General features: G+C 49.7%; 1 protein-coding gene across 2 annotated transcripts; it reads left to right on the forward strand.

Annotated features, from left to right (window-relative positions):
* Positions 1 to 310: 310 nt before the first annotated feature.
* Positions 311 to 26468, forward strand: Phgdh (phosphoglycerate dehydrogenase). 2 transcript variants are annotated; one of them, XM_085835630.1, is made up of 12 exons: positions 311 to 561; positions 5681 to 5832; positions 7043 to 7108; positions 11769 to 11823; positions 11932 to 12030; positions 18292 to 18424; positions 18852 to 19000; positions 19903 to 20055; positions 23155 to 23287; positions 24488 to 24618; positions 25246 to 25483; positions 26186 to 26468. In XM_085835630.1, the coding sequence occupies exons 1-12, from the start codon at positions 424 to 426 to the stop codon at positions 26338 to 26340; spliced, it is 1602 nt and encodes a 533-aa protein (XP_085691756.1). In that variant the 5' UTR covers positions 311 to 423; the 3' UTR covers positions 26341 to 26468. The 2 variants fall into 2 exon arrangements, with proteins under 2 accessions (XP_085691756.1, XP_085691757.1); XM_085835631.1 differs by lacking the exon at positions 19903 to 20055.
* The last annotated feature ends 1326 nt before the right edge of the window (positions 26469 to 27794 follow it).

Raw genomic sequence — 27794 nt, forward strand, 5'->3', positions numbered from 1 at the left:
ACCCAGCCAATAAATGGTCTTTAAGAGGAAAGAAGTTACTATGCGATTCAGTTCCCTCGCGGAGACAGCGTATTTCTGTTTATTTCCGATATAAATCAGCCTGTCAGCATAAATCGTGCGTGTTAAAGCTCACCCGGTGCAGGTAAGGGCTTCACTACTGGAGAAATCCTACTGTGTAGGATTTAAAAAAAAAAAAAAAAAAAAAAAATGTGTGGGAGGCTCTGCCCGGGGAGGCGGAGTCAGCAGAGTTTAAGCATTTCTGACCAATCAAAAGGAGACTGTTGGCGCGAGGAGGGGGAGGATAAAGGGGGAGCGGGAGATCGAGAACCCTGCCCAGTCACCAGAGCCAGCCCTGCCTGCTGTTTCCTGAACTAAGTGCTTCTGCCCACCCAGAGCAACTGATTCTAAGGCCTGACTCTAGCAATGGCCTTCGCAAATCTGCGCAAAGTACTCATCAGTGACAGCCTGGACCCCTGCTGCCGGAAGATCCTGCAAGATGGAGGGCTGCAGGTGGTGGAGAAGCAGAACTTGAGCAAGGAGGAGCTGATAGCTGAACTCCAGGTAAGGCGAGCCGGACACAAGCATAATCACCTAATCACCAGGCATCTTTATGGCCAAAGCCGCTGACCCCAGTGGTTCCAGGGCTGTCCTCCCCTATCTTATCAGTTGGTCCGGGGGCCTCCCGAGATTGGGGACCAGCAGTGGGAGGGAGGAAAAGCAGAGAGGAACGAATGGCCTGGAGGTGCAGAATGCAAACTTTTTGTGCTTTTTGCTACCGCGTGTTTCTTGCCGGCGCTGCAAAGTGCAGCTGCTCCATCTGGTCCTGCGGGATGCCAGAACCTCTCTCGAATGCCAGAACCTCTCCGGAGCTTTCGTGCCTGGCGACCCAGGCTGCGAGTTCCCGGCTCGGGGTGCTACACGCACACCATCCCTGCTCAGTGCAGACTCCTGGGGTGGAGGCAGGGGGCGCGGGGCGCTGGCACTGCTCCTGCGGGTCCCGTGGCATTTGTGGCAGCGGACTCGCACCGCCTTTTGTCTGATGCAAGACCTTGGCGCTCATTCCCCCGCCCTGGGGAGCGCTCGCAGGATTCCGGGCGGCCCGGGGGTGCAGCCGGAGCCCCGCGCCGCCCACGCGGCCGCCGCCTGGAGTCAACCTCCACCATTGGCTTCATCGCCGATCAGGCCCGACTTCACTACATCAGAATCCTGTCCCAAGCGCAGTAGGGACAGGTTACTTCTACGAAGTCTTCGGAGCAAACCTCTAATCGTTATAAAACTTAAAAGTCTTTCACTTATTTGAAAAGCTTGTGTCAATCGGGTGACTTTGTTCAGACGTAAGGAAGGGGTTTCTGCTTTTTCTGCTTTGTGAGCACTTCAGTTCCTGCCCTTCCTGTAGATCTAATCCATCCAGGTATGCTGTCTCTGTCCCAGCTGTACTGCCCCACCCCCAAAGTTCCACGTGCTCAGCTTAGGGCCTGCAGCCAGGAGGAATGTACCAGTCTTCCTGCTCAGGCTGAGGCCTCAAACCGCAGAGACCAAGCGGGGTTGTTCTTGCAACCCTGGAAACTCTCTGAGCTCGCTTGTCTATTTCTCCCAAGACCCTTCCCCGCCCCCAATCCCTTTTCCTCTACCGAGCTAATAGCCACGTGCCCAGCAGCCCTTATTCGCAGACTTTTTCTAGGCCCGGTCTTTAAGAAGCTTGGAAGAGCTAGGTGGAGATGACACATACCTTTAATTCCAGCACTCAGGAGGCAGAGGCAGGTGGATGTCCATGAGTTCGAGGACAGCCAGGACTACACAGAGTAGTCTTTTCTCTGTCTCAAAAAGAACAAGAAAAGTGAAAATGAGCTGGCTGGCTCATGCCTAGTATGAAGGAGGCTGAGTCAGATTATCTCCGAGTTCGAGACCAGCCCGAGCTACAGAATGAGACCCTATCTATAAAGCATGACAAGAAAAGGAAAGGGGGTGGGGGAGAGTTGTAGGTTTCTTGGGGAACAAGGCCCAACTCTGAGACAGCTAGTCAGGTGACAGTTCTGAGACAACAAACAGTGGAGCCTGTGGGAATGGAAAGTCCAGAGAAGGGATTGTTGTTATGGTCTTTATGGGTGGCTCAGGCTGTGACTCTCCCGTGGAGCCATTGAGTCCTTCGCATGTCCTGTGACAGTGACCTTGGTTCTAAAATCTAAACAGTGGGCTGAGCAGGAAGGCTATAGAGTGGCTTTCAGGCCACCAGTGGCAGCAGGCTTTGCTGCTTTCTAGGGGCAGTGAGAAATGTTATATCCAATAGAGGAGCGGGAGGAGGGGGTGTGAGGAGGGTGAGGAGCAGGCCAGGCCTGAAGGGTAGGGGTGGGAGTCCAGTGCTAGAAATGCAGGGTGCTTTCAAGCAGCAGAGACACTTGGCAGGAAAGAGGAGGAGGGTGGGTGCCACTGACTTGGCTGGCTGGTCCTTTGGGAAGCTCTCAGCCTTCAGTGTGCCTTGGCAAAATACCCAGTTCAGAATGCCAATTAACTAATCTTGGATTACCTGTAGAAGGACCCACATTTCCACCATCCCTCCTCATTTTATCTCCTAAGAGTAGCCTGGCAAAGTGTCTCCTGCCAGGCCCCATTTTAATCTTTGCAGTAAGAAGCAAGGGTTCCTTCCCCCTTGCTGGAACTGGCCTCTGCTGCTTCATATTCTGGGCATGCTGTTTGCCCTAAGCCCAGGGAGATGTTACCATTCACTCTCTTCCGTAGTGATAGACCGCCAATCACCAAGTCGGAGCACACTGGGGCACTGAGTTTTGTAAGTCACGATCGGTGTTATGGAAAACAGTAGAGACGCAATAATATTGGTAGAGTCTTGTTTCGTGTGTGGGGTTTCAGTTCCCTGTATTGGAGTGGGTGTGAGGGCATGTGGATGTGTGAGTGTATGAGCACAAAGACACAAATTAGAGCAAGTTAGAGGGCTCCTTTTTCTTATATCACAACCATTATTATTTGAGACAAGGACTCTGCACGCGAGCACACAGACACACACACACACAAACACACACAACACAACATGCTCTGGATGTGATGAAACATGCCCATGTAATCCTATTACTTGGGACACTGGAACATCAGGATTGCCACATTGCAAGATCATTTCAAAAAACCAAAGAGAGAGTAGGAGAGGGAGGCAGGCAGGCCGAAGATGTTGCCTCATGCTTTTAATCCCAGCACTCAGAAGAAAGGCCAAGGCAGGTAGACAGATCTCTGAGTCCCAGGCCAGGGGAATCATTCGGAGAGCTTCTCTAACGTGCCCTATGCACTAAGTGTTAACAATAATTGAATTACCCACAAGGCCAAGGCCATTCTCCTGGGAAAGAAAGCGTGTGTGAACTTGAAGAACAAGTGCGGGGATAGGTTTCCACTGAGTTAGCACAGTTTTTCTGGAACAGCCGTAAATCAAACATGCCAATGGCATACTGTTTCCTAGCTCTGAAGCCTAGGAGCAGGAAAGGCAATGTCTGTAGGCTAATGTGGAGAGTGTGTGTTCCAGATGAAATTCAAGGCGAAGACCCATGGAGGTGCTTTTATCAAGGCACTTGCTTGATATTCCCACTTGGTGAGTGCAAGAGAAGAAAGAGCAGGTGCTGGGGTGGGGGTGGAGGGGTGAGGGATTCGATTTTGAGAGCCTTGAACTTAATTCTGCCTCTTCCCCAGTGTTAGAGCACTGGGGTAGAGTCCTGGGATTACAGGTATTCATCATGCATGACAGAGAGTGTTCTAATCCCAGTACTACACTAGGAGTTTGGTTAGGTGTGATCATTTGGGCTGTAGAGCAGGGGAGGAGCACCCTGGAGGAGTCTTTGAGGGATGAGCTATGGTCCTAGAGAAGGGACGAATGGTGTTTAGGAGTGCCGGAGTCTGAGGGCTCAGCACAGGGTGGGGTGGCCGGTGGCCTCAGTCAGTTTGTAGTGAAATAAGCTGAAGAAATGGCATATAGTTGATGTTATAGAAGGCCTTGGAAACCAGCAAACTCTGACTGGTGTTGGCTCTAACGTAGGTCCCACGCCTTTAGGACATACCAGCTTTGGAAGCATGTCTGTGCCAGTCTTACTGGAGGCTCTAAAGGTTCAGTGTCAAAAGCTGGCTGGGGCAGGTGGGTAGAAGTATAGTTCCAGGGTGTGGGCCCCTCAAAGCAGACTCAGCCAGGGAGAAAAACAGCACTGTGACTGCGGTAGTGCTTAGGGGCTGTCAGAGAAGCAGACAGTTGAAGTCCCTGCGTCCTCTCTGCAGCTGCAGTTTCCTGTGGGGAATCCCCCAGAGCAATGATTGGGCAAGTTACCTGGAACTATACAGAGCAGGGCAGGGCAGGACCTGGGCTTAGGATCAGAGAAGAGAGAAAATGGGTCCCTTCTCCCTATTTCCCTGTGTGTGAGAGATTGGGGGTGCAGGGGAGAAGCAGGGCAGAAAACAACCTTCAGATGTCAGTTTTTCCTTCCTCTGTTCTGTCTACAACAGCCTCCTTCAGGGGCCTGCCTGGAGCCTTCCCTGCAGGCACAGCCCCACCCAGGGAGGATGCCTCCAGCCCGAACAGCTCCAGAGAACTAATTCTAGAACCAATCTTTTTGGTCTTTCTTCTTTCTTTCTTTCTTTCTTTCTTTCTTTCGTTCGTTCTTTCTTTCTTTTTCTTCCTTTTTTTTTTTTTTTAAGGCAAGGTCTCTTGGCCTGGCCTGGCCTGGCCTTGAATTCTGTCATTGCTGCAGGTTCTACAACTGCTCCTCAGCAAGTCAGTCCATTCCAGTATTTCAGCCACCCCTCCCTCCCCACAGCCTAAATACCCTTTGAGCAGCAGCCCAAGCTTCATTCACTTCTCTTTTCCCAGCAGAGATAAAATAGCTCTGTTCTCTCACCTTGTCACTCCTCCACTGCTCCTTCCTCCATCCCAGGCTTGTAAAGGCAGTGTGGGCCTCACCCTAGGGCCAAGACTCTTAGATTCACAGCTCTTCCCTCTCCCTTCCTGTGGGCTCTCAAGAACCATTTTCCTTTCAGCAGGCACTTCCTTCCATTTCACTTACTTACTCCGCCAGCCAGCGTTTACAGCCATCTTCCTTCCACGTGCCTGGCAAGGGGCTCAAGGAGTGAGATTGGATCCCACCTCTGCTCTTGAGCCAGCTCAGTGTCCAATGGAAGAGGTGATGTGGAACAGGGCCAAGTGCCATCCATACCTGCCTATCCTGTTTCCTTCTCCCATACCCGAGGCCCGAACCTAAATATCTCTGAGATAAGGGATGCAGCTTAGAGGATGCAGGCCAGACCGACGATGAGTATACAGGAGTTGCTGTTCTTTCTTTGGAATTTACCCATGAGGCAAGGAATGTCAGTGTGTACAGAGTTCACTGGGGCATGAGTCTGGTCACACTGAGGTATACTGTCAGGATGGGTTATTCTCTGGCTCTAGGTCCTTATGGGGGCGCCATCTATGGAAAGATTAATCAGATGCCTAGAGCCAGCAAGCCGATGCTATAGCTGTAGTGTACTGACCAGGTACTCATGTCTTATAACTGCTCTCAAATGTCCACATTACCCTACAGTGTGCAAAGAAGCCAGATGTGCCTGTGAGTGGGCATTTGTGCCCACCGGAACCCACCGGAGTCCTCAGGTACATTACAGAAAAATTGTATGAACCCTGGTATTGTCTTCCTCTGCCCAGGACTGTGAAGGCCTCATTGTCCGTTCAGCTACTAAGGTCACTGCTGATGTCATCAATGCAGCAGAGAAGCTCCAGGTGGTGGGCAGGGCTGGCACAGGCGTGGACAATGTGGATCTGGAGGCTGCCACGAGGAAGGGCATCCTAGTCATGAAGTAAGTTCTGGGAGCTGAGGGTGGCTCTTGCGTGTTTTTTGTTTGTTTGTTTGTTTGTTTGCTAACTCAGTGGTCTTGCACCCTGTATAGATGCACACACATTCTTGGTGGGGTGACCTCCCATCTTGTCTCTTCCTATATTTCCCTGCACCAGTCTGAAGCAAAGATCCCAGTTTCTTCCTAGCACTCTAGGCCCCAGAGGAGAGGGGTCCCTGTCAGCACTGTGTTGTTTATAGAAGCCCAGGGGCAAAGATCATGGCCAGCAGGCTATTGCTGCACTGCCGTGAGTTAGGAACCTGGTGGTATAGCTGCTCCCAGTCCACTTTGCTGACTCTGAGTCCTGCCCTCTTCCCCTCCCCCAGGAGGGTAGGGGTTAATGGACAGAATGACTGACAGAGGTCAGTACCTGATGGTGGAAATGTTAAAGGATAACCCATCCTACCCACTCTGTGGTCCTGACCCAGGGGCCGCCAGCCTCACTTCTGCCTACACCTTAGCTGCTTGCTGAGGGAAGAACTGGAAGTTCTCTTGCCTTGCACAAACTCTTACAGTCCTTTTGTTTTTCAGAGAGCCTTATAACTCTTTGTAACCTTCTACAGATGAGCTTAACCTGTAGAGGAAGCAGAAGTTTTAAATAAATGTGTGTTAGGCTTTGGAGTTGTCAACATGATCTCCTGGGGGCTTTTTTTGTTTGTTTGTTTTTGGTTTGTTTTTTTTTTTTTTTTGGTTGTTGTTTGTTTGCTTGTTCGTTTGCTTTGTTTGTTGTTGTGTTTTGGGGAGTTGGGCTTTTTCTCAGTTCGAAATTTGTTGAGTAAAAAGAAGAAACCAAACGGGTAGAGATAAAAACAGGAGCTTCATTCCTGATATGAGCCAGCTGATGGGACCCCAGGAGGGTTACTCGGCAGCAGGCTGACCTGAGTGTTGTACACTTGGCTCAGGGGCTCAGGCAAGGAAGGATCAGAGGAGAGTGTAGATGGATAGTCCCTGAAATGAGAGAGAACTGGGCCAAACTACTCTTCCATCTTTCCATCAGGTGTTTCCCTGCCTTGTGCCTGCCTGAGGGAGGGCCTCTGCCTTGGAACGGGAGGCCAAGGTAGCCTGGTTCTTAGGGCAGCAGAGTGTCAGAGAAGCCAGAATGGGGGCCCGGGGCTGGAAGTGTTGAGTGCTGGGTTTGCCTGGGCTCACTGACATTCTTCTTTTGGGTCTTTAGCACCCCCAACGGGAACAGCCTCAGTGCTGCGGAGCTCACCTGTGGGATGATCATGTGCCTGGCCAGGTAAGCCCCTGACTTCTCAGAAGACCCAGCGAGGTCAGTGATTACCACTCAGCAAGCAAACGGACCTAGAAGAGGTCCAGGTGCCTCCGTCTGGAGTTCTGCAGGGTGCTAAGCACACAGACACAATGTACTTTCTCTGGTGGCTTGCAAGTTTGCATGGGAGGATGGATGTTATCTTAGGGTTTTACTGCTATGAGCAAGTCTTATAAGGAATAACATTTAACTGAGGCTGGCTTACAGGCTCAGAGGTTCAGTTCATTATCATCAAGGTGGGAGCATGGCAGCATCTAGGCAGTCATGGTACAGGCAGAGCTGAGAGTTCTACAACTTCATCTGAAGGCTGCTAGGGGAAGACTAACTAGAATGATGGTCCTAAGCCCACAGTGACACACCTACTCCAACAAGGCCACACCTCCTAATAGTGCCACTCCCTGGACCAAGCATATACAAACCATCACATTCCACTCCCTGGCCCCCATAAGCTTGGTCAAAAACATTATTCTGTGGGGGCCATATCTAGGCATAGCACAATTAAAAAGTACATTTAGCCCAATTTCCACAGTGCCCATAGTCTATAGCAGTTTCAACAATGTTAAACGTCCAAAGTACAGGAAACCAGCTGGGCAAAGTCCAAACTCTGCATCTCCATGTCTGATGTCAAAGCAGCCTTCAGATCTCTTTTTTATCTTTGTTGACTGCAACAAACTTCTTTTCCTGGGCTGGTTCCACGACCTGTTAACAGCATTCCTCAGCAGATATCCCATGGCTCTGGCGTCTTGAAAATCTTGGGGTCTCCAAGGCAACTTCAATATTACAGCTTCTTGTTTCAGTGTCTGGGATCCACACATGATCTTCTGGGCTCCTCCAAAGGGCTGGTGTCACTTCTCCAGCTCTGCCCTCTGTGACACTCTAAGCTCAGGTTGATCCTCCCCAATGCTGCTGCTGTTTTTGGTGATCATCCCATGGTACTGGCATCTCCAATACACTGGGGTCTTCTGCTGCAAATAGGCTTCACCAGTAGCCTCTCATAAAGCTCTCTTCATGGTGCCAAGCCTCAAAGCCTTTCTTTGTATGACCCCTTTAGTCCTGGGCTATCAACTACAACTGAGGCTGCACCTTCACCAGTGGCCTTCCATGGCCTCTCACAGTGCCAAGCCTCAGCTGCTCTTCATGGTCCCTTCATGCCTTCAAAATCAGTACCACCTGTATGACTCTTACACGTTATCAAGTACAGCTGCAGCATAAGGTATAACCTTGGCTGTCTCTGTAACACAGCTTCTTTGCCCTCTCAGAAAACACTTCCTAGAAGATTTCACCTCAGTGATTTGGGTCTTATCTAAATCACCACTAATTTCTTAGCTCCAGTTAACCAGCATCAGTTGTCCCAGTAGTCCCTTCTATTTTTCACTCTAAAGCCAGAGCCATATGGCCGAAGCTGCTGAGGTGTTCTGCTTGCAGGAGCTGGAACATGGCCCCATGTTCTATTACATTATCACTAGCTTTCTGTTTTCCAACTCCTTCACTGCCTAAACTTGGCTGTCCTGGAACTGGCTCTGTAGATTGACCTTGAACTCAGAAATCTGCATGCCTGTCTCCTAGAATTAAATGTGTGTACCACCACTCCTAGACTTTTGGGAACTTGCTCTGTCTCAGGCTGGCCTTGAACTCGAGAGATCTGCCAGGTTTTATCTCCTGGGATTAAAGGTGTGTACCACCTTCCCTGGATCTAAATTTAGCTGGGTAGGCTCTTGCCCCAAAGCCCCACTCTCTTAATCTGTTATCTCTTAGAACACAGGATTCCTCACCATTTCACTTCCTGGTGCCTCTTTAATACTCAAATCATATATTTTATATTTTTCCTTCCTAAGGTTGCTGTGTTTGTTCAAAATGCTTACCATAAGACGTAACCAGAGAACAAAGTCTCTGCTAGGCTTTTTTGAGACTTGTCAATGCAATTAATATGAATCTCTTTACCTTAGCCTCAGACTCTTCAGACAAGGGCAAAAAGCAGCCACATTCTTCACCAAAATACTACAAAGACAGTCTGTACACCACACACTGAAATTCCTCTCTTGAAGCCTCTTGGGCCAGGTCTGCACAGTCAAATCACTCACAGCAACAGTCTTCCATATTCCCACGAGGATGGCTCAGTAAACCCCACTTAAAACATTCATTCCACGGCTCTCCAAATCCAAAGTCCCAAAATCCACACTCTTCCAAACAAAAGCATGGTCAGGCCTATCACAGCAATACTCCATTCCCTGGCACCAACTTCTGTCTTACTTTGAGTTTTACTGCTGTGAACAGTCACCATGACCAAGGCAAGTCTTATAAAGGATAACATTTAATTGGGGCTGGCTTACAGGTTCAGAGGTTCAGTCCATTATCAAGGTGGGAGCATGGCAGCATCCAGGCAGGCATGGTACAGGAGGAGCTGAGAGTTCTACATCTTCATCTGAAGGCTGCTAGTGGAAGACTGACTTCTAAGCAGTTAGGTTGAGAGTTCCACACCCACAGTAACACACCTACTCCAACAGGGCCATACCTAATAGTGCCACTCTGGACCAAGCATATGCAAACCATCACAGATGGTAACAGCAAGCTCACAGAGAGTATATACACCCTCCTACACACTCTCTCTCCTCACACCCATGGGTGCTGTGCCTTCTTTAATCCCCAAACCTTTGAGGATGTTCTCTGTACCCTGCAACCTCAAGTACCATATGTGTCAGGTATCTCTGCTAACTTGTTAAGCATTGAGATTTTCTGTTTTAACCCTTGACTCTGGTTGGGGCAGCTAAGTCATGGTCTCCAGCGTCTACCTGACACTACCCTTCTTAACCTGTCGGTGGTGACCCCTTTGACAAATCTCTATCTCCAATAATATTTGCAGTGCAATTCATAACAGTGGCACAATTACAGTTATGAAGTAGCAACAGAAATTTTATGGTTAGAGGTCACCACAACACGAGGAACTGAACTGAAGGATCGAAGCATTCGGAAGGTTGAGACCCACTCTCTAGGCCTGTATTGTAATGCATGGGATAAACTCTTATCATCATTCATGTGCCTACCTGTGGATTCTTTTATCTAAGAGAGCTCTTCTGGCGGGGTTCTGGGATGTGTGAGCCTCTTGGGGACAGTCTAATGGCGTATATATATATATATATATATATATGAATGCATCCTAACAAGCCAGATAGTTGTTTGGCAGATATGACACACTTAATAGGCATTTGTGTGTGTTGTGTCTCTGTGATACAGGCTTTCTAGTAAAGGGGGGCTGAAGCTGTTCTGAATCCTTTTTAAAGATCCAGACAGTCAGCACTCTTGCCTGGGGCCTGAAACCTGCTGTGATTAAAAAGTTATCTCTTTCCTCCCTTCTCCTTCCTGCTGGGTGAGTTAACCTTTGCTCTACCTTCTCCCAAGATTCCTGCCTAGCAGTGCAACATTGCACTGGTCAGTGAGGGGAGGGGAGGAGACCAAGCCCAGCATATGCAGCAGATGAGCCTCATCTAGGTTTCCCGAGGTCTCCCGAGTGATACTTTTGCCTGTCAGAGTATACAAAGTCTCCCTCAACACAACCCTTCCCTGAGGGTGAGGAAAAGGTTTCAGAAGGAGGAAGTTTCCCTCCAATGCCAGGGGCAATTTATCGAAGGAGCAGTCAGAGTACTGTAATTTGAAGAGGGTCCCCCTTTCCCAGAATCCCTTGCTGATACTCCTCATCCAAGATGGGTGTAAACCACTTTGTGTGTACCTTATGGGGAAGGAAGTACCTGACTCAGAACGCTAGTGGGTGTTCTGCTCTCAAGGCAGCAATCCAGGCCTAAGTGCCTACAGCGTGCATGAATGAACTCCTTCCCTCAGGAGATGAGTGGTGTGGGCCCGAGCGCTTCTCAGAGTCCAGCATGGAGAAGGTGCACAGCACAAAGCCATTCCTCATTGTTCCCAGAGGTGGTCGTGGGGCCATGTCCCACAATCTGTGTCTTACCCTTAAATCCTAACTTTGTCCTAATTGACTCTCTGCTGGATCCAGAAAACAAAACACGGCAACTCGGACTTGCACAGGAGTCAATAGAAAGAGACAGTCTGTGGTGTGTGGGTGAGTGTGGGTCAGAAATAGGTAGGACAGGTGGTGGACGTGTTGGAAGTATTAGGATCATTCAGGACTGAGTAGAAAGGTCTGGGCTGTGTTGCTACTTGCCTCAGATTAGCTCTCTTGGTGTTTAAGAAGGAAGGTTAATCACCTGCCCCTTGATAACAAGAGAAGCCATCAAGAGTGGTTGGTCCAGAAGAAGAACCAAACAGGAGTCTTTGAAGCATCTGTCCCTATAAGCTTTTGAAGGCTGGTGCTGCTTACAGGAGAAAACTTGCCAAACCCACTCACGCTTCTTGGTGCCTTGGTGGTAGAGCACATCAGATTCTTCCCCCAGCCTCCTGGCTAGAGACAGATGTCCTATGGTTCCCAAATCATGTCCTACCAATGTTCTCACTGTCCCAGCCTTCCCTTACACACAGTGTCCCTGAACCTGAGCCCCCCAAACCCACGTTGTGAGGTTCCCAGGAAAATGGCAAAGATAGATGGTGGCTGCACTGAGCTATCTGTGTACCTTCTTCCTGGCCTGTAGGGTGACCCACTGAACCTGCTGTGTTCTTGCAGGCAGATTCCCCAGGCAACGGCTTCGATGAAAGATGGCAAATGGGACCGGAAGAAGGTGAGCTCTTGCCTTGCCTTGCCTTGCCTTGCCCATGCGGGCTCAACTCCCAACCCTTACTCTTGGACCTGACTTGGTCATCTTTGCCTTTTGCCTTTCTGGTTGCAGTTCATGGGGACAGAACTGAATGGGAAGACACTGGGAATTCTTGGCCTTGGCAGAATAGGAAGAGAAGTGGCCACCCGAATGCAGTCCTTTGGAATGAAGGTAAGAGGTTTCCGGACACTTTGGATGCATTCTCTCTGAAGCAGTATTGGAAGAGATGGCTAAGCATGGAAGAAGCTGAAGGCTTTGTTGTACATGGATCTCTAGAGCCTATTACTAAACAGGCAGTAAAGTCAGAGAGAAAAAGGAACTTTGATCTCTCTATTAGGACATTTGAACTCAAAAGCTGAGAATTCTTGATGCAGGTCCCTCAACTCCTGGGTGTCAATAGCCCTGTGTCTCAATGGGCCAGCAAATGTTCTTCCATGACACACATCCTTTCTTGTGGTGTTACAAGGGCCTTCTAGTTATTCTGTGTCTCCTCTCTGATGATTTAAAAACAGATTTATAGCCAAGAAATGCTTTCTGTCTTCTCTATTTCCCTCATTATCCCAGCAAAGTTTAAAGGTGCCGATAGATGGGCATAGTGTCCTGTGTTTATTATCTCAATATTTGGGAGGCTTTGGCAGGTGGTTCACGAGTTCAAATCCAGCCTGGGTTACATAGCAAGATTCTTTCTTTAAAATACCTGCTTGTTTGCATGCCCTGATATGAGAAATTACTAGACAGCTTCATATCTCAGAAGTCACTTCAACCCTCTCTTTTTCCAACTGTGGGATCAGGAAGGTCCTGGCTGGATGATGGACAAATGTGACCAATGCTTGTCTGCCATGAGAGCTGAAGGCAGCTGAGTGGATGCCAACGGACATTCCATATTTAATGTGATTGTTGAGGGAATTACAGGGATTATGGTCACACAGCAGCCAGAAGGCTTTAGTTAAACATAATGAGCAAATTGTTGTGACAATAATCAGATCATCCCATGATGAATTCTGATCTAAAAGCTGAGGTCTGTGCTTTAGCAATCCTAAGTACATGGAACCAATTCGGCTGAGCATTTCATTGACATACAGTGGCTCGGGACAGACAGTAAGGCTCTCAGTCACCCCATGGTTCCCATTGTCCCTGTGACATTGATAGCTAGATTCTTCCAGCTTTTGAACACTAACACTAGGAGACCTTGGCAGTTACTGAATCCAGCCAAAGAGCCCCGTTTTGTTTCCAGAGTAATGACGGTGAGAGGGAAGCCTGCCCAGCCACCCGGTGCTGCCCAGCTGCTCCCAAGCCTATGTGCAGCTTTGAGCATCAATGTGAAGAAGTGATAGGATACTTCTCAGACATGTGTTTGTCTGAGAGAGATATGTAGTACCCACTCATCTCAGTGCTGGTCTGTAGCTTTGAGTGGGTCATACGCAACATGCTTGAATGTGTTTAGGATAAAATTTAACTATGTAGGCTAGCCTCAAACTTATAATCCCCCTGCCTCAACCTCCTGAGTCCTGGGATGATAGGAATGCACAGCATAGGTAGCCGTGTTTAACTTCTACCAGGGTTTTGGGGATATTGTTACCTTTACTTGGGGTTGCTTTTGGCCACTCCTACCTGCTTCGGTTTGGAAACATTCTTTGTGAACTCCTAGAATGTGGCTTGTAATACCCTCCCTGGCCAAGCCTCTTCAGTGATCTCCAGCTCAGCCAACCACCCTGCAATGTTCCTGGGGTTTAGTGAATGTCATCCTGGGATACAGAGAATCTCCATCATCTAAGCTCCCGCCTTTGTCCTTAAAGCCACCAACAGCAAGATAACATAGTTCTAAGTATCTAGATTAGGAAACAATGGTCACATTAAGAAATTATGTTACATTTGTGTGTGTGTGTATGCATGAGTGTGCACAGGAATGCACATTTATGGAGGTCAGAAAGATTGTGAGACTTGGTTCTCTCCTTCCATGTGTGAGTCCCAGGGATCCAACTCAGGCACCTTGGTAGTAAGTGCCTGTGCCTGCTGAGCCATCTCACTAGCCCTGTGATTAATTCCTATTAAGCTCATTTCCAAACTAGTCTTGTTCCCTTGAGAAATAATAATTAATCTGGTAGAACGTGGAAATGTATAAACATCTCTTTACCTTTAGACCTTTTCAATGTGGGAGTTTTGCTTGATTTGTTTTGGGGTGCTGAGTCTTGAACCCAAAGCCTCACACAAGCCGATGAGTCGCTAGACCACTGAACTACATCATCACCCCTCTCATTGTTTAGTCTTGAGACAGGGTCTGGTTGAGTTACCTGGGGTAGCCTTGAGCTTATGACCCTTTTTTCTTGGCTTCTAAGTGCTGAGATTATAGACACCATGTCTCTCCACCATGTGGGTGCCGGGGATCAAACTCTGGTGGTCTGAACTTGGCAGCGAGCAACCTTTGCCACCACACCATCTTACTGCCCCCAACACCTAGAATTCTTAACCACCCAGGAACAGTGACCTTCATACCCAGCCCCAGGTTCAGCACAGGTGCAATGGGATAGACACAGGCAGGAGGGAGGAGGGGGCTGGGGAGAGCTGGGGGTGGGCCTTCACCTAAGCAGCTTTGAGGTGACATTTTGTTAAGTTTGTATGTAAAAGCCATTGAGGTTGGCAGAAGGCGTTCCAATGCTCGAAGCACAGCTATGAGGAAGGGGGAAGACATGTTCTGATCAGCTCTGCCTTGGAGCCCCTTCATCTTCAAGGCCTCATTTCTCCATCCCTTGTTGAGCCAGTAGGGCCCTGGAGCTAGAAGAGGAGCCTCTCAGCGCTGCCTCTGTAACACCATCAAAGTGGCGCCGGGACCCTTGAGGAAATGTGTCTTAGTTACCTAGAAAGGTAACTGCTCTGATAAAACACCATAGCCAAAAGCAACTTGAGGGGGCGGGCATTTAACAGGGAAGTCGGGGCAGGAACCTGGAAGCAGAATCCCAAGGCAGGAACTGATGTGGAGGCAACCCAGGAGGCGTACAGCTTATTGGCTTGCTCATGCTAGTTTCTTATACCACCCAGGACCACCTGCCCGGGTTTGGCACACCCACAGTGAACTGGCCTCTCCCATAGCATCATTAATCAAGGCAATATCCCACAATATTGCCTAAGACCAATCTTTTTTTTTTTTTTTTTTTTTGGTTTTTCGAGACAGGGTTTCTCTGTGTAGCCCTGGCTGTCCTGGAACTCACTTTGTAGACCAGGCTGGCCTCGAACTCAGAAATCCGCCTGCCTCTGGCCTAAGACCAATCTTATGGAGGGATTTTTCTCAGTTAAGACTCCCTCTTTCAGGATGTCTTTAGGTTTGTATCAAGTGGAGACAGACAGACAGACAGACACACACACACACACATCAGCACACTCCCCAGCTTCTGTACACTAGGACATCCGAGCCTTTTCTGGACATGTAGGAGCCAGGCAGGCATACCAGTCAGCCTGTCTGCTTTTGCCAGCACAGTCCCCTAGTGTGAGAACTCCGGCCCAGTTCATCTCCTTTATGCCCTAGTTATTATTGCTTAGTGAAAAGCAGGAGCCAGGCCTCTCCCAGCTAGACTGTTCCTGGCAGTCGCCTGCGGGTAAGTGAAGAAGAAACTCTTATCTCTGTGTGAGGAAGAAGCTGAGCCCCTACTCTCTGACCTCTCCTTTCCCAGCCTCCTCCCCTCACCCCAGGTACCTGCTGACACAGCAGGGACAGTGGCCGGGCTGTCAGCCCTGAGCTCTGTCTGCCTTGGTCCCCGAGAGTAGAACACACCACTGGGTGCTCCTCGGTTACACAGGGCTTTGTGGTCTCTGATGTTCTTTTGCTTTCCTCACTGCGTGTGAGAAAACAAATACATCTGGACTAGAGATGAATGGGGCCATTGTTCTGGTCAGCTTTGGCACCCGCAGACAAAGACGAATTGTGAGGGTGAGGCCCGGGATTTTCTCTCTCCCCCAGAGTGTTTCCTTCTCGGTACAAAGATGAGCAGGCTCCATCAGAGGATGATAATAATGTCTGACTAGGCCCTCGGAACCCACAGCCCTTCATGCTCTGTGCTCCGGTCCTTACAGGGCCACAAGAGGCGGTGCCTTTTTCTCTAGCCCTCGCTGGTGGCTGGGATGGATGGGGGGAAGGGAGCTCCTTGGCTTTACTTATGAACAAGGCTAATGATGCACACTAGCACTAACTTATTCACCATTAGGCCCACAGTACTAACTTATTCACCATTAGTGCCCCCCCCCCCAGAAGCTCTATGTATAAAAAGAAGTCTATTATTGTAAGGCAGGGCTTGCAGTCTGTAATTTTAAGTGATTCGCGCACCATGTAGTAGAGGACTACAAGTTCTGTCTCCCAGCCCTAGGCTCCCAGAAGTAAGACTCTGACCCAAGTCATATCTTACAACTATCTTGGCCATATAGCTAGGCTCTACTCTGACTAGCTCATAACTAAAGACACCCATTTATTTTAACCTACACTTTGCCATACGTCTGGTTACCTGTGTTCTGTGGCTGTGGTACCATTGGCCTTCCCTCCCCCCCAACCCCTCCCCTGCCCCTTTCTTTCCAGAATTCTTTCTCCCACCTCTATTTCTTGCCTAAGGCATAGGCCATAGGCTTTTAAATTGACAGGTGAGGCATCCATACAATATACAAGATAATCTCTCTATATAGAAGGACAGGAAAGGGGTGGGTACCACTCCTCTCTGCAGAGGGAGGGAGCAACTAACTGCTCAAGGATGAGGCCTCATTCCCTCCCTGTTCTTATACCCAAATCTACTCCAAATGCATCCTTAAAGGGTTAAGGGGAGTTTCTTTTTTGTTCTTGGAATATATTTGTGTTAGAATGCTAGGGCAGTGTGTGTGGTGGCCATCTCGCTCAGAGTTCTTAGTGTCAGGGTCCTCGCCCATCTAGAGGACAGCAGCTGAGGAAGGATGCCTGGCTCCATGGCTCCAGCCACATCTCTTGGTTGCAGCAGGCACACCTGCCTCAATGGATTGACTATACCCTTCCTCCTCAAGAACATTAGGGCCTTCATGACATATGGTTCCTATGTCCCTTTCTCCATAGTCAATCTCAGACAAAAGTTGAGCTTGGTAGGGAGGCCTCCTGGTAGATCAGGCAAGGGTACTTAGGTCTTCGTTATTGCAAAACCCACCTGCCTGCTTTCTGAATCTGCCTGGCTGCTTATGGGGAATAATAACTGAGGTCATGGCTCCTCCTGAGACTTGAATGAGTCTTCCTTGAGATTGTCTCCAATGCTGGGTTTCATCTCATTCAACTCCTTTCTCTCACGAGGTGTGTGTGTGTGTGTGTGTGTGTGTGTGTGTCTAGGGGGTGAGAGGGGTAGGGAAGGTTTGCATGTGGCGGTGTGTGTAGCATGGATTTCTCCATGCCCTCTTTTTGCTCAGAGTCAGTTGTCTCTGTTGGACAGTGCTGCCCTCGCCCATGATTGCCCCCATGCTGACCTGCCCCCTGCTCTTATCCCACCTTTCTGCCTTCCCGGGAGGCGTGTAGGCACTAGACGAGCAGGCCCCGAGGCCAGAGTATGATGCCAGGAGTGACCACTGCCTTGGTTTCTCCGGGCTAACACAGGGAATTAATACCTAATCCATCAGGTACGATGTAGATGTGCTATCACGGCCACTTCTTCAAAGGCTGAGGTAGGAGGATTTCAACTGTAAGGCAAGCCTAGGCTTTAGAAACAACAACACAGCACCAGACACAGTAAATGTTACATAGTATTGCTGTTATCAGCTTGCCTTAGCTGTAAGCATCTGTGCCCCACCCGCTGCCTTGATGACACAGAACCAGTTTCATGAGGCTGAAAAATTTGCCTTTGGTCACTGGAACTTTAGTATGAGTTGAGACTTTAAGCTCTGCATATTGTGTAATCTAGGTTATTTTAAAACCAGGGGCATTTTAAGTCTCACTAAATCAAATTCAGAGAGAGGGCTCTTCCCCCTTCTTCAGCCCTACATAGTATCTTAACCTTCTTTCTAATGGCACATCTTGCTTTATCTTCTGATTAGAAGCTGTCCCCTCTCCAGTCCGTCCTGGGCCTTACAGCTGCATCTACCAGCCTGTCTTCTGTTTCCTGTGGCATGTTCCCCATGGGAGTGCCCTCCCTCACCAGTCTCCTGTCTCAGGGCTTCCAAGACCCACTTGGTCCAGCCACACCTAAGTTGCTCCTGCACCTGCTGGGGGGGGTTGGAGGTTGGTGACAGGCAACCTTTTCCCCTCTGTGCTGGCTGTGCTCCCTGCTGGTTCTGTAAGCCTCCTTCCCGTCAGGAGTGTAGCCCCAAGCCTACTGCACTGTTCTGAGAATTACCGTAGGGAATTCAGTTAGGTTTAGTGTGGCACCAGTTACTAATGGTGCAGTTACTGATAATGATACTATTGATATTAAGATGCCTCTGCCTTCTCTCACTTCTGACCAGACTGTAGGCTATGATCCCATCATCTCTCCTGAAGTCGCGGCCTCCTTTGGTGTTCAGCAGCTACGGCTGGAGGAGATCTGGCCTCTCTGTGACTTCATAACTGTCCATACCCCACTCCTGCCCTCCACCACAGGTAGGCTCTCAGTGTGGGTTTTCTGCAGACATCATCAAGCAGGTGTAGGGAGGGAGCTGCCTGGGGCCTGCTGAGCATGATGATACTTTGTTACAAGTCCTTGCCTCAGATGCAGGAGGGGTGAGCTCGCTGGGAAAGCCAGGTGTCTAAATAGACTGAGGTAGTACAGCTGGCATCCCGGGTAGAGGCTTCATGGGACCCTGCAGGGCATTTTGTTCTTGGAACACCAAGCACCATTTCCTAAACTTCTTGAATCTAACCCACATACAGTACAAGGTCTATTATCCCAGAGCATCTAGGAAGACAGAAGTGAGAACAAGGTAGCTAGCTATCCAGGAGAAAGAGGCCTTTGGGGAGATGTGAGTTATGGGACCTGTGTTAAGTGAGAGGGTCAAGAGCCATCATAATAGTCTCCGCTTTCTTCCAGGCTTGCTGAATGACAGCACCTTTGCTCAGTGCAAGAAAGGCGTGCGAGTGGTGAACTGTGCTCGAGGAGGCATTGTGGATGAAGGTGCCCTGCTGCGTGCCCTGCAGTCTGGTCAGTGTGCTGGGGCTGCACTGGATGTGTTTACAGAAGTAAGTGCTTACAGCCTCTGTGTCGGGGTCAGAGGGTAAAGGTGAGGGGGGAGCACAAAGGCCTTGGGCAAGACAGTGCACCATCTTGAAACATAGAAGACAGTGTGCCATCTTGAAGCCCAGGAGCTCACTGTGTGCCAAGAACACACCTGCGGTTTTGAAGAGGCTGTGCTGCCTTCTGCAAAACTAAGGTCCTAAATAGAACCCATTCCTGGTTAAACTGTTAAATAGTACCTGTTCCTGCTCAGGCTGTTGCCATATTGATGACTTGGAGAAGACAAGGGGAGTTTGTGTGTGCCACTCCTGATTCTTAAGTCAGCCATATGGCCAAGAAGATGGCCTGCCTGGTACCCATTAGCTTTCCTTGTTTCCTCTTCCCTTCCCAGGGAGGCTCAGAAGCCCAGGAATGATGACAGTATTCTCCCAAAGTCCCCAGAGTGTACTCTTTCTTGTCCCAGCATGTTCAAAGGTTTAGCCTCAGCATACAGAGTGCTGAGTATGCACTTGCACCAGCCCTATTGGCCTCTCTCTTCAGAGATGTTATCTCAGCATCTGGGTTCCTTGGTGTGGCCCCAGAGGAAAGAGTGTGGACCTTGGCTTGAATACAGGTTCTAGCTATGAGGCCGTGGCAAGTCACTGGCCCCCTCTGAAGCCCCACAGCACTGGGATGTTCCCAGCCAAAGGTGCACAGTGTTTTGGTTTGTGTTTCTGGGTCTCTCAACTCTGTTACAAGCTCCACTGTGTAGGACCGTCTTCTAATTATGCAGTAGCATCTTCTGCCATGAGCATCTTTGCATTGTCTGCTGGGATCCGCATGGTTGCAATTCTCAAAGTTCAGTGGGAACAACAGCAGAAGGTGTATAGGCAGTTCATAACCAATTTAGAGATATCTCTCTGGGTAGGAGCCACCACGGGACCGGGCCTTAGTGGACCACGAGAATGTCATCAGCTGTCCCCACCTGGGTGCCAGCACCAAGGAAGCCCAGAGCCGCTGTGGGGAGGAAATCGCAGTCCAGTTTGTGGACATGGTGAAGGGGAAATCTCTAACAGGCGTCGTAAGTATCACAACATGAGACTGGGGCCTGGAGTCTGGGAAGAGAGAAAAGGCACAGACAAAGCAGCTAGGGGTGGACAGGCTCAGCCCTGGGAACTGAAGAGTTGGAATCTGTACTTGAGTTGGCACTTGGGATAGATGGATGGAGCAGCCCTTCTGTAGTCTTGATAGCTAAGACCTTGGAGCTGGGAGTCTGTTTTCTGAGCTGTTATATTGTAGCCTTGCTGCAGAGATTTGACCCTTCCCAGGCTCAGCCACCAGAAAAAAAAGGCTCCTTTGTTGTCCACATGCCTTGGGTGTGGGGTGGTGTTGCTAGGGTGACTGAGCGAGGCTGTGTGTTTGTGTGTGTGTGTAAGATGGGGGAGGCGGGTGTGTGTTAGGCATTCTTTGCATCATGTCCTCAGTCAGAACTCACCCCGCTTTCTCTGTGAACCTTCCCTGTTAGTTGGCCCCTTGCTTAGTCTGGGGAATACCAGGTGCCCCCACGTTCTGGCCCCAGTCCTTCCTGGGGGCTTGTTTCCTCTTTCAATGCTTTCTGGACCATTGGAGCTGTGCCTCAGGTTTTTTTTTGTTTTGTTGTTGTTGTTGTTGTTGTTTGCTACTCATGATTGTGTTTGGTTGATTGGTTTTAGTTTGGTTTGGTGTTTTTTTGAAGCAGGGTCTCACTATGTAGCCCTGGCCTCAGACCCAGCTCTACCTCCTGAGTACTGGAGTTAAAGGTGTACCCTGTCACACTCACTGTCCACATCTTATATGACATAACAGGTCTATTAACTTGTTAAAGCTGAATTCTAAGTTCCCTGAAGACTGAAAGGCTGTCTTTAAGTTTCTCTGCAGCCTATGTGAATGACCACCAAGCAAGTACTTAATACTCTGCAAAAATCAGTGGATCCAACTGGATGTGCGAGAGGACCCATGGCCTTTCTAACTGACTCACAGCCTGGAAAGAGTCACTGGTTGGATCCCGCTCAGCCCTCCTTCCTCCATTTAGACAGCTCAGTTATCTGTCTCAAGACAGTCAGGATGCCATTTGGTCTGTGGTGATTAGCCTCTTTGAGAGCCACTTGTGGTGTAAGAGCCTACAGAGCCTGTGGTGACCGTATGGCATTGACCTGTTTGTCCTCCGTCCTCTGCACACTGTGTTGGCTCCCTGAGACCAGAGCACATTTTCCTGTTCATCCGGCCTCGCAGTGAGTTCTTGAGCAGCTGACCTTGATTGGGCTCCTGGCTGAGTTGTCCAACCAGAGAATGGAAGCCTAAATGAAACAGCCCCTCTCCTGCCTCAGCTGATGCCCTGCTAATGAACGTCCCACATTTTGGGCAATATGACAGAGGACCTGCTCAGCTTTTTTAAAGGCAGGCTTCTGCCCCCTCCTTGGGATCCCTTTGAGGTAGCCACCTGCCCTGAGGTGGTGGTGAGATCCCATGACTTTCTGACAGGAACTTCTTCACGCAAACTCCATGGAGTACAAAGACAGAGTGTTACCATCTTACATAAACTATGAAATCTCTCAGTCACCACAAACATTAGCAAATTGAATGAACCACCCCAAGCTACTGATAGTCTTTGGAAAGAGATGTTTTTATTACAAGAGGACATCTCTCCCTAATTATGCCTGCATCTTCTGCAGTTCTCTGACCGTAGCACAGACGAGCATGAGGACCAGGTTGGTTTCCAGAGGCGCCTGACTCTACCCTAGCATCTTCCTATTTATTTTCAAGCCTGACCACTGCACATCCTTTTATCTTTGTTATGGACCGACAGTCAGTGAGCACATCCCCAGGCGGGGCTCTGTAGGCCCCACCCACTGGACAACAGTGAGATGTGCTGCAGTTTCTGAGCTGAGCACACCTGCTCTGTCTAAGCCCTCCTCCACCTCCTCACCCTCATCCTCTGCCTTTCCTTCCTTCCTCTCCTGCAGCTTTTACAAGTAGCGCTGAAGACGTGTCTAGTGATAACTGAAAATAAGAATAGAAGCATTGGTTGTTTTCTCATCTCATAGCCACTTATTTGATTCTCTTCATCAAACCCGAGTTCTTGTTCGTTTGCCAGTGGGGTGGGCGATTGGCTTGTGTTTAGAGACGGGGTTTTACTCTGAATCTACAGCTGGCCCCAGGACACAGAGAGAACCTCCTCCCTTGGCCTCCTTACTGCTAGAGATCATACGCAGGAGCCACCAAACCCAGATTTAAAGCCCAGGGTCCTAGTTAAACTCCTTCTTGGATGGATTCTTTCTAAGTAGCCTCAAAGAAATTGTTAACACCTGACTGGAAGCCAGAGCATCTGCAACCACAAAAAGGAGTAGGAATTTTACCTCAGAACAAAGAAGCTCTGTTATTAGAGGTCCCTGGGAGGGGGTTGGGGGGAGGCGTGTGCCCTGAGACTCTATACTTGGGATGTCCAGGGATGTTCTACTTGGTCCTAGATGCTCAGTTTCCCAGCATGCCTCAGTATCTTAGCACTGGTGAATGTTTGAAGCATAATACAGTATAATCAGACCTGCCTGAATGTGTTTATAAGTCATGGCAACTGAGCATAGTGTTCAGTGACAAATGTGAACAGTCACTTAAAATAATCAAAAATAGATAATAAAATGAGCCAGATGTGGTGGCTCACTCCTGTAATCCTAGCACTTGAGAGTTAGGTAAGGCTGGAGTTTCACCAGGCTAGACTATGAAGGGAGACCCTGTCTCAAAATAGAAACAGGCAAATTGGATCACCATCCCCGAGATGCACCATTCTGCCTCCCCACCATCTGTGACTTCCATGTTTTACTGTGCTGCCCCGACCCCTCTCTGTCACACAAGAAGCCAACCTCTCACAGAGAGAGCCAGTACCAATGCTGCTCAATGAAGGAAGCCAGGCTTCTTACCCCTGTTCTGGCCATGTAGTGTAGCTGAAACTTTCTGTGTCCTCTTGGGCTCTGCAGTACTTCTCACCTACAGGGACAAGTCCCTGTTCCCTGCTTGATGGTTGGTGGCCATCATCATCCACAACCTTAGTTGCCTCTCCATGCCAAGCTGACCCTTGGCCACACAACACTGGTTCAGCTGTTCATTCGAGCACGTGTGCCCTGATTTAATCCTCCTCTCTCTGCAGGTGAACGCCCAGGCCCTCACCAGTGCCTTCTCTCCACACACCAAGCCTTGGATTGGTCTGGCAGAAGCATTGGGCACGCTGATGCACTCCTGGGCTGGCTCCCCTAAAGGGACCATCCAGGTGGTTACACAAGGTGAGGAGAGGTCTGGTCAGGTCCACAGCAGGAGCTAGGGGCACTGCCTAGGGACAGGGAAGTGGGGATGTGGACTTATCTCTGCTGGGTGTGTCCAATGCTCATTGCGGATCTAGTGGCAGATTCAGGGGACTTGGGTCCTGCTCTGGTGTAACTCACCCACTATGGAGGTGGACAAAGGAAGTGTGTAAGTGGGATACAAATACCCTGGGAAAACGTATTTGTCACAGATAACAGTTATGCAATGTTTTTAGGATATGCATGTTTCCCATGTAAGAGAGACCAGAGAGTTTCTCTTTTCTTTCTTTCTTATTTTTTAAAGATTTGTTTATTTATTATATGTAAATACACTGTAGCTGTCTTCAGACACTCCAGAGGAGGGTGTCAGATCTCATTAGGGATGGTTGTGAGCCATCATGTGGTTGCTGGGATTTGAACTTAGGACCTCTGGAAGAGCGGTCAGTGCTGAGCCCTCTCACCAGCCCAACCAGAGAGTTTCATGTTAAAAGACATTGGAATCTGTAGAGAGATTTTAAATTAGGCAACAAAATTGTCTGGGTCTGATTATGAACCTGTCGTTGCATGCAACTCTGCTTTCTTCTTGGTAGTGGGTCCACCATTCTGCAGATGGAGTGGGGTGGTCCCTTCTTCCTGTACACCCCTTCCTGTACACTCTCCCTGTCACCTATTTGGCACCTGACTCTTGGGGAGAAAATGTGAAGTTGGGCAGGACAGTTAAACCCCAAACACTGGAATTACCAGGGACAGGCACAGCCAGGGGTACCATGTCCACTGGCCTGAGTACCCAGGCCCTGAAGAAGCATGCCAGGGGGGCTGAGGGCATGCAGTTACTTCAGTGTTTGCAAGGGTCTCGAGTTCCAGCCACTGGTGGCATCACACAGTTTTCAAGTATCTTCTGGGAAGACAGGCAGGCTATGGTGGCCTGCCATGAGTTGGACTGCATTTTGGAGGGGAGTGCCTCCAATTGGTTAAAGCTTCTTAGGTTTCTGGACTTGGAGCCAGATCTGCCCCAGCTGGCTTTCAGCATTTGGAAGCAGTCGCAGTGCCCAGTGCAGGGTGCAGTTGGGGTTCCCAGGGCAACAAGGGCCTTGTAGCTGAGGGTTAAGTGCCTGTGGCTCCTTACCCCCTCTTGTGGTACCCAGTAAACAATGATCTTAGGGCAACCTTCTGTGTCCCCAGGAACATCTCTGAAGAATGCTGGGACCTGCCTGAGCCCTGCAGTCATTGTCGGCCTTCTGAGAGAAGCATCTAAGCAGGCAGACGTGAACTTGGTGAACGCTAAGCTACTGGTGAAAGAGGCTGGCCTCAATGTGCGCCCCGTCGTTACTCTGAGCACTGCTCTGCCACCCCTCTTTTTTTTTTTTAATTTGTTTCTTTAAGACATTCCCACAGAACCCAGGTTGTCCTTGAACTCCTGATCCTCCTGCTATTAACTCCGCAGTGCCAGGATTATAGGCACATGCCCCTTGGCCTCACTCCACCCCACATCTTAGAAGCCTGTTCACAGTTTCACTTGGGTTTGCTTCTTGCCATCCACCCTGCCTACTGATGAGAGCTAGTCTTAATTACTTCATCTGTAAAGGGAAAAAGCATATGTCTGAGCATTTCGAAGTGAGCTCATACTCACAAAAATACTGTATGTATAGTGCAAAAATGCTCTGAAGCAGGCAGGGGGGGGTGGTCCTCCCTTTATGGGGCATATTGACTGTCCCAATAAGCTAATGTCTGGGGGCATAATGCTCATGCCATTTGTCCCTAGCCCCAAATCACTGAACTAGTGAGCCAAGACTGGGCCAGGCTAGATCTCTCTCTCTCTCTCTCTCTCTCTCTCTCTCTCTCACACACACACACACACACACACACACACACACACACACATACACATACACAGAGATACACACGGGTAATTAGGCTGTGTCTCGGTCTTCTCTCTACAGGTCACTACCTCCCACAGCCCTGGGGTTCCAGGGGAGCAGGGCAGCGGGGAATGCCTCCTGACTGTGGCCCTGGCAGGTGCCCCCTATCAAGCTGTGGGCTTGGTCCAGGGTACTACACCAATGCTGCAGATGCTCAATGGAGCTGTCTTCAGACCAGAGGTGCCACTACGCAGGGGCCAACCCCTGCTCATATTCCGGGCTCAGCCCTCCAACCCTGCGATGCTGCCCACTATGATCGGTGAGAAGGCTTTTGTCAAGGAGGCTGTCCAGGCTTCTGAAGTAGAGATTGGGGTGGGGTGGGGGTTCCCTAGAATTGGGCCCTGGCCCTGGAGAGATGCTTCCTTGGGGCCTTTTTCTGCCTCAAGCATGTCTATATGTCCCTCACAGAGGGTTTCCAAACTGTTTGAGATCACAGCAGTATGGGCAGAGTGCCTGCTACTCTCCCCGGCCATTGCACAAGTTTGCCATGTACACACACAGTCTGTGTCCCAGGAGCCCTTTATGGACTGCCTTTCTATAGATCCTAGTGGCCAGCTTAGCCACAGCAAAGTGTGTCAGAGTACCTCTTCTGTGGTGTGGCCCCAGTCTCCCCTGGGACCTGAGCTGCTGAAGGTTCTGGGTCTTGGCAGAGGGTGTGTCCCCAGACTTTGGAAGGTAGGGGGAGTCGTCTTATCCCACTTGTCAGCTGCCCAGAGGGAGGTTCTCTGCTTCTCCTGCTGTCCTCCCTCCACCTCACCTGATGCTCAGGCAGTGCTGAGAGAGGCCACAAGCAGAGGAAATTCACCTATCCTGTCATTTAAGCTCCCTTCCCCTCCTCCCCCCTCCATCCCCCATGCATCGTTGGCCATGGAAGCCTGACTTCTCAGTGCTCTGGGCCCTGCCCTCTCACCCCTTCCCTCAAGTGCCTTGCTAACCAGGGCTTTCCTTTCCTTCCTCCCAGGCCTCCTGGCAGAGGCGGGTGTACAGCTGCTGTCCTACCAAACCTCCATGGTGTCTGACGGAGAGCCCTGGCACGTCATGGGCCTGTCCTCCCTGCTGCCCAGTCTGGAAACATGGAAGCAGCATGTATTGGAGGCTTTCCAGTTCTGCTTCTGACCCTGGGGCTCAGCACTCTCAGCCCCACAGGCTCTTCTGAAGAAACCTGCTCACTGTGACCTATATAGGGAGAGGGGATCGCAGAACCAGGGCATCTGCCTGAACTAATACCTAGTAAAGAATTCTTAACTCCACATGGTGTCTGTGTGGTCAATATCCAGAAAGGCCAGCAGAGGGCGCCCACAGGCCACCTCTCTAGGTTTTGGCCACTGACCAGCAGGGTATATAGAGGAAGGTTAGGGTCTTATGGACGTGGCTAACCACACAGGTCATATGCTGCAGCGGTGTAGAGATTCTGGGTCTGGGGAGGAGGAAGTAGTTTGAGCAGACAATGTTGATGTCTAGGAAGTCACTTTGGACAGACTTTGAAAGGTGAAGAACAATGTCGACTCGGCAGCAGCACACTGCGAGCTTAGTGTGAGTTGGACAGTGTTTTACACAACTTTCTAAGAAGGTGGCAGAATGAACGACTGTCTGTTGAGAACCTCTAGCCCCAGTAGTGGGGAAGGTTTCACTCCCAGCCTGCCTGCTGCACTAAGCCACAGCCTCGGCTTCCTGCAGGCATGGAACGCCAGCAAAGGCCTGCTTCCATCTCAGTATAGCAGCTGATCCTGGCCTTGCTGTAGCAGACCTTGAAAATGGGCCTAGACCAGAGCGGAGGGTCTGACCTGGAGCACAGTGGTACGACCTTGAGCTCTGCTGGTTCTTCTGTAAGAGGGATTGTTGTTGAAAATATTTACACTCGATTGAGGGCTTCGACCCTGCCTTGGAGCACTCAGTTCCCAGATAAAAGACGCTCAACGTTTACTATTTACAATAAGCCTATATCAGTACGAGCTGGGCAGATATCTCAATACTATTAGAATCTACTTTCCTATTGGTAACTCCGAGTTATTACTGTGTTTCACCTGGGCTGCTCTTAACTCCAATTGGCCAGCCCTTGTGGCCATGCTTTCTTGACTTGTAACCCATGGTGCCTTCCTACTCTCCACCTTTTCTTTCCTCATGGCCCCCTAAGGTCGGGAACCCAAGACCCCACCTATCTCTTCTGCCCAGCTATTGGCTGTAGACATCTTTATTAACCAATCAGGGATAGCTTGTGGGGGTCAAGGTTAGCTAACAGTGCTGCAAAGTGCAGCAGTAAATATGAGAGTGCTGTGTGAGGTCACACCCGTGGGGGGGGGGGGTGGGATGGGGGACAGGCCAAGGTGGGTGATGTGTGATGTAAGCATTCAGGTAAAAAATGGCTTCCATTTCCACACAAAGCACAGTGCATGCTAAGGTGCTCGGGACAATTCCAAAAACTTGGAAATACTTTCAAAACTGAGGGTCATGTGGGAGAGTATGGGGGCATCTCTGCAGTAGTGGCCCTTGGCCAATCATAACCTCCCACAAACTGAAAAGTCAGACTTCACGACCAGCACCACCACCCCTCCCCCATTGGAAGATCTCAA

The sequence above is a fragment of the Mus caroli genome, unplaced genomic scaffold (assembly GCF_978045245.1).
Source record: "Mus caroli unplaced genomic scaffold, Mus_caroli_1 scaffold_3, whole genome shotgun sequence".
Taxonomy (NCBI): domain Eukaryota; kingdom Metazoa; phylum Chordata; class Mammalia; order Rodentia; family Muridae; genus Mus; species Mus caroli.

Excerpts from the sequence above, each read along its gene's own strand:
- Phgdh (XM_085835630.1), top strand. The coding sequence starts at position 424 with ATGGCCTTCGCAAATCTGCGCAAAGTACTCATCAGTGACAGCCTGGAC. Across the intron at positions 19,001-19,902 it reads CACTGGATGTGTTTACAGAA|GAGCCACCACGGGACCGGGC; the intron begins GTAAGTGCTTAC and ends CTCTCTGGGTAG. Across the intron at positions 20,056-23,154 it reads GGAAATCTCTAACAGGCGTC|GTGAACGCCCAGGCCCTCAC; the intron begins GTAAGTATCACA and ends CTCTCTCTGCAG.